Source organism: Cinclus cinclus, chromosome 27, assembly GCF_963662255.1.
Source record: "Cinclus cinclus chromosome 27, bCinCin1.1, whole genome shotgun sequence".
NCBI classification, from domain to species: Eukaryota; Metazoa; Chordata; class Aves; order Passeriformes; family Cinclidae; genus Cinclus; species Cinclus cinclus.
Window position 1 is genome coordinate 4023344 of NC_085072.1, and position 5958 is coordinate 4029301.

General features: G+C 57.7%; 1 protein-coding gene across 1 annotated transcript; it reads left to right on the forward strand.

Annotated features, from left to right (window-relative positions):
- The first annotated feature begins 2418 nt into the window (after positions 1-2418).
- LOC134054194 (green-sensitive opsin) lies at positions 2419-5659 on the forward strand. The gene is made up of 5 exons (XM_062509745.1): positions 2419-2779; positions 4399-4567; positions 4856-5021; positions 5127-5366; positions 5528-5659. Exons 1-5 carry the CDS (start codon positions 2419-2421, stop codon positions 5657-5659), a joined length of 1068 nt encoding a protein of 355 aa, XP_062365729.1.
- Positions 5660-5958: the final 299 nt, after the last annotated feature.

Sequence of the window (5958 nt, forward strand, 5' to 3'; positions counted from 1 at the left end):
GCTCCGGCTGCAGTGAGCTCTAAATCCACCGGCAGTGACCCAAGGGGACACGTCCATGAGGACAGCTGGGAGGGGACAGCTCTCACAGAGCACAGGTGGCTCAGGCTTACCTGTGCCACAAGCAGCTCCCAAAAGGGAGGAAGGGCCTGGTCCTTGCTGATGGTCAGTTGAAATCCTCTCAGTGCAGTTGTCCCTTTGAAAGGTGTCTGGGGACCACCCATGAAGCCAAATCTCCTCCATGCTCAGCTGCCACGGTGAGTGGAGAGGATCTGCTGAGCCAGGAGAGGTTGGTCTCCCAAAAAGTGCCCCCCAGCACCCAGACTCAGTGTCCCTTTTCCTCCCACAGCTTCCTTTGCACCACTCTTGACTTTAGGGGAGGGCAGGACACCCCAAAGGGGTGCCAGGAAGGGATGGCAGGTGACAATTTACTTTCCCATAGGATACCTGTGTCCACATGCAAAACCTTGGAGAAGCACCAGAGTTTTGGAATGCTGCTGGTGCTGGCAGCGAGGCCCGAGTGTTTTTGAAGTGAAATACTGGAGCTGGAGACTTGCTTTCTCTTTTGAAGGTGGGTCACGGTAAAATATTGGAGCTGGAGAGGAGCTGTCCCCCATGGGAGCTGGGAGGTGCACACTGGAATTGAGATGGATGCACAGCTGGTTTTGTGGATTGGAACTTCTGGGATCTCCTTTGATATTCAACTCATTCTATGACAACGTGCTCAGTTTTTGTAGATCTGGAGCCTGACCATGGCCACAAGAGAAAGGAAATTCCTCCGTGAGAGGCAAGGCCATGGGACTCCTTCACTTTCCACTCATCCCCTCAAGGAAGACCTGGACCAGGAATTTGGTGCCTGGTGGCTTCACGGTGTGATGACTTCAAGAGGTACATCCATCCCATGGGGAGCCCATCCCAAGCAGCTCAGGGCACCTGAGGCTGGCCTGACCCACTTCCCTGCACCATGTCCTACTTCTACTCCTGCTGGATCCACACAGGAGGATCAGGGATTAGGACACCATCCATCCCAACACCCCCTTAGCCTTCCGCTCCCGGCCTCCCGCTCGGAGACGCTCCAGGCGTGCAGGAGACCTCATTCATCCCATGGGACAACGATGACTTTTTCCATGGGCCGTGCCTTGGGGAGGGCAGCGAGGAGGAGGAGGCCCAGCTTACCTCGTTATCCGATCAGCTCCCTTAACGCCCCACATCCCCAGGATTAATGGAAGAGCTTCCCTAAGGCGCCTTAGGCAGGTCCCCTCGAGAAGGAGCACCCATGACCCAGAAGGAAGAAATGGGGAAGAAGAACTTGGATGAGATGGAGCATTGGCACTGGCCCTGCTGGGAAGGGTTTCCCAGGCTCGTGTGTGCTGGGATGGGGATCCCACACTCCGTGCTGAGGGCCTGGGGAAAGCTCCCTTCCATCCCTCTGGCTCTCCCAGGCTGGGCTGGTCTCTCTGCACTCTCTGCAGGGAGTTCAGGACATCTTTGCTGTCCTTTGCCCCGTGGCACAACCAGGGGTGTGGTCAGGGTCACACAACCTAGAGACCTGCCCCAAAATGCTACATTTACCAGAAAATTGCCGGCTGCATTACCTTTGGGATGGGAAGTGGCTTCCCCTCCTACCTTTGCCAAGCTCCAGGCCCTTGGCCGTGTCAGCAGAGCCTGGATTTGTTCTGGAATGGGGACCCCAGCAGTCCCCACATTGAACCAGGCACCCGAAACAGCCCAGCCGGCAGCTCAGACCCACAAAGCTCAGTCCAGTCTTCCCCCACTGACCTCCCCAAGGTCAGTGGGGCAGATCTGGCCACTCCCCAGTCCCCAAGTGGCCTCACAGGGTCCTTCAGCCACCCAGGGATGCCCCAAACCTGTGACACACTGTGGACCCCAGCACAGCCCCATAACCACATCGACCACTCCCAAACTCCCCACTGCTCCTCCCACCTTTGCCCCTCTTCCCAGGCGCTCCCCACCCCATCCCTTCCTGCCCCCAACACCTTAAACAACATTAAACACTTAATGGCAATTAATACGCTTTAATGCAGGTTTTGGGGCCAACTGGCTGCTTAGAGGGTGCTTAAACCATCAACCCCTCTCAATCCCGTTGCCCTTGTCACACAAAGTTAGCCGAGCCCCTCATCAGCCTGCCCCCTCCCTCGAGGAGGCCGGAGGGTTTAAAACCACCCCGGGGCACGGCACTGCCAGCCCCCGGCACGGCGCAGGGCAGGGCACCACCTCCATCCCCTCAACTTCTGCTGCTCCTTGTAATTCATTCGTTTTTTAGATCGGAGGGGAATCCTCTCGCTGCGCATTTTCCGCGTTGGGAGGGGGTGGGGCATCCCTTTTTTGATTAATCAGGGTGGGAACGCAATTCATTGCAGAAAACCCCTCCGGCAGAGCAGCTCCCGTAGCCAGGGCAGGATGAACGGGACGGAGGGGATCAATTTTTACGTGCCTATGTCCAACAAGACTGGGGTGGTGCGGAGCCCCTTCGAGTACCCGCAGTACTACCTGGCCGAGCCCTGGAAATACCGCCTCGTGTGCTGCTACATCTTCTTCCTCATCTCCACCGGCTTCCCCATCAACTTCCTCACCCTCCTGGTCACCTTCAAGCACAAGAAGCTCCGGCAGCCCCTCAACTACATCCTGGTCAACCTGGCGGTGGCTGATCTGTGCATGGCCTGCTTTGGCTTCACCGTCACCTTCTACACCGCCTGGAACGGCTACTTCGTGTTCGGCCCCATCGGCTGCGCCGTGGAGGGATTCTTCGCCACACTGGGAGGTAAGGGTTGGGAATGGGGACTTGGGCTTTCCTTCTGCAGGGCTTTGGGAGCCCGCTTCCATCCCTTCATGGCGCTCTTGGGGTGTGCAGCATTGTTCCCCCTTATGTGGGGCTCGCCCTGCGCTTGAAACTGGGGAGGAAAACAGATTTCTGCGTGTTTGACCTCGATAGCAAGAACCCTCCATGGCATTGTGGCAGGGAAAGGAAGCCTGGGATGGGATCCTCATTTGCAGGATCCAGCCTGGGGTCACCTGGCCCTGCTGGTGGTCACCTGGCCAAGGTGGTTACCAGAGACCTGCCAGCAGTGACCACAGCGTGTTCCCAAATCAATGCCAAGCAGCTCGGACCAAGCACAGGCTTGGACTCAATCTCCTTAGAGGTCTTCTCCCAACCTTCACGATTCCATGACTATTCCTTTGCCCGAAGACTTCCTTTTCTGGGGAAATGGAGGGTTTAGAAGGGGAAGACAAATCCTTCAGGAAGGGAACACCACAGAAGAGCTACAGGCATGGAGAGATGAGAGGGCTCAGAGCTTATCCAGGGGCAAAAGGAAGAGGAGGAGGATCCAGGATGGTTGCCAGGCTCTGAAGGGATGGGTCAGCTCTGTCCCAGCTGCACCAGATTTGGGCACTCTTGAGATTTATCTTCAGGCATTTTTCAGGGACAACACCACTTTGCCCCATGGAAAAACAGGGAGACTTCACTCAGCAGAAGCTCATGCAGCCAGCCCTGCCCACGCCACACCTCATGGTGGACCCAACAGCCAGCAGCCCATGTTGGAGAGACCCAAAGACACCACAGGGACTTTGCTTTCATTCCCCTAAACAACAGCATTTCCCATAATGATGCTGCTCTGAAAATACACATTTTAAAAATACGGATATTCTGCCAAAGGCACAGCTGAATGTTCTGATCCAAGCCAAGGAGCAAGGAAAGGCTTGGTTTTGGGGTCAGAAGATCCCAAAGTCTGCCCCATCCCTGCTCAGTGAGCCTTGGCCAGAGCTATTTTGCCTTTCCCGTGGAAATAGCTTTCCCTTTGCCTTTCCTCAGAGGAGGAGGCTCCTGTTCCCAGGGAAGGACGTTGGCTGGGAAGCAGCGGCTGTGTGAGCAGCAGGTCCCCAGCGAATCCCAGCACAGGGTGTCGTTATCAGCAGCTTATCACAGCTGGGGGCATTAGCAGGCTTACAGCACCGACTAAACGCTCCCAAATCCCCTGAAGTTTAATTATCCCTCATAAATACATGTGCACGTTTGCCCACCCACACAGCCCTCCCCACACCTCCCCCTGTTCCAGCGCCAGAGGAAGGCTGGTGGAATGCACATTTAAAGGAATCAACAGGTTTGGAGGCATCTGGCAGCATTGCCCGGAATTGTGCTTCCCCACACCCAGGTGGGATTCACCCCCTCGATTCTTCAGTTATTAAAACCCCAACGGTGATTCCTCCTCCGCCCCCAGCATCCCCTCAGCTCGCAGAGCTTCTGCACGTTACGGGTGGAAGAGTCCCAGTTTTTTTAGCAGGATGCTGCTTATCCCACGCTGATCCCCTCCTCTGGAAGCACCAAGGTGGAGCCCAGAGGAGCTCTGACCTCTCCGTGGGCTCTCCCTCTCCTCCCCTCAGGCCAGGTCGCCCTGTGGTCCCTGGTTGTCCTGGCCATCGAGCGCTACATCGTCATCTGCAAGCCCATGGGCAATTTCCGCTTCTCCGCCAGCCACGCCATGATGGGCATCGCCTTCACCTGGGTCATGGCCATCTCCTGTGCTGCCCCACCGCTCTTCGGCTGGTCCAGGTGGGTCCAAGGATCCCCAGCAGCAGCTCCCAGATCCTTCCATCCGCACAGGGAGAGCAGGTGGCTCCCGGCAGGGTAGTGCTCGGCCTCGGAGGAGGGCAATGAATGTCCTGTTCCCCTGGGAGGGAGGGAGGGAGGGAGGGAGTGTCACAGCAAGCTGACACGCTGTGCTCGAGTGCACCCACACCACGTGGGCCACCCTCTCAGCATCCCCCATCCTCAGGGAATTCCATCCCTGTTGCCCCCAACGAGGGTCCTGGAGCAGATCCAGACTTTTCTCCCTGCCAGGTACATCCCGGAGGGGATGCAGTGCTCCTGTGGGCCCGACTACTACACCCACAACCCCGACTTCCACAACGAGTCCTATGTGCTCTACATGTTCGTCATCCACTTCATCATCCCCGTCATCATCATCTTCTTTTCCTACGGGCGCCTCGTTTGCAAAGTCCGGGAGGTAACGGCCGGGGGGACCGATGGGGACAGGGCAGGTGGCTCAGGCAGGATGGGGACGGTGGGTTGGGGATGGAAAGCTACCCCTCACCACCCTCTGTGTCCACAGGCAGCTGCCCAGCAGCAGGAATCAGCCACGACACAGAAGGCAGAGAAGGAGGTGACACGGATGGTTATCCTCATGGTGCTGGGCTTCATGCTGGCCTGGACGCCCTACGCCGTGGTGGCGTTCTGGATCTTCACCAACAAGGGCGCCGACTTCACGGCCACGCTGATGGCAGTGCCTGCCTTCTTCTCCAAGAGCTCCTCCCTCTACAACCCCATCATCTACGTGCTCATGAACAAACAGGTGAGACGCCCCAGGGCTGGGCAGCACACCTGAGGGCTCCACGGGCACCTCGCTCCTTCCCAGCAGGGGTTGGATCTCAGTCCCTGCAGGGACTCCTGGTCCTGTAGCACGTCTCTACTGGCCCCCCAGTGCCACCATTCTCATTTCTCTCCCCTCCCCAGTTCCGTAACTGCATGATCACCACAATCTGCTGCGGCAAGAACCCCTTTGGGGATGAAGACACCTCCTCCACCGTATCCCAGAGCAAGACTGAGGTCTCCTCTGTCTCCTCCAGCCAAGTATCACCTGCATAGAGCATGGACAGTTTGAACTGGGGTGACCTGCCGAGCTCGGGGACCCAGACAGACGCCCCACAGCCACTCCCTCGTGCCCCGGCCCCTTCCCCTGCAGGAGAATTTAGCTGTGCCCATCCTGCCATAGCATCCCCTGCGCAGACCCCACCCCACACTTCCACGGAGACCCACACGTGGCACTCAGAGCTCTGCCGCTCCGAGCCCAGGGCCCTGCCCCAGCTCGCAGGAGCACCTCACCTCTGGGGGACTCACCTCTGTCCCCTTTGAGTTCGAACAGCAGCAGCCAGTGGGGACCCCAA

What these genes read in the sequence shown, in the direction of transcription:
- LOC134054194 (XM_062509745.1), top strand. Translation starts at nt 2,419, where the DNA reads ATGAACGGGACGGAGGGGATCAATTTTTACGTGCCTATGTCCAACAAG. An exon ending in CCGCTCTTCGGCTGGTCCAG is followed by an intron (nt 4,568 to 4,855) that starts GTGGGTCCAAGG and finishes TCTCCCTGCCAG; the next exon opens with GTACATCCCGGAGGGGATGC. An exon ending in TCGTTTGCAAAGTCCGGGAG is followed by an intron (nt 5,022 to 5,126) that starts GTAACGGCCGGG and finishes CTGTGTCCACAG; the next exon opens with GCAGCTGCCCAGCAGCAGGA.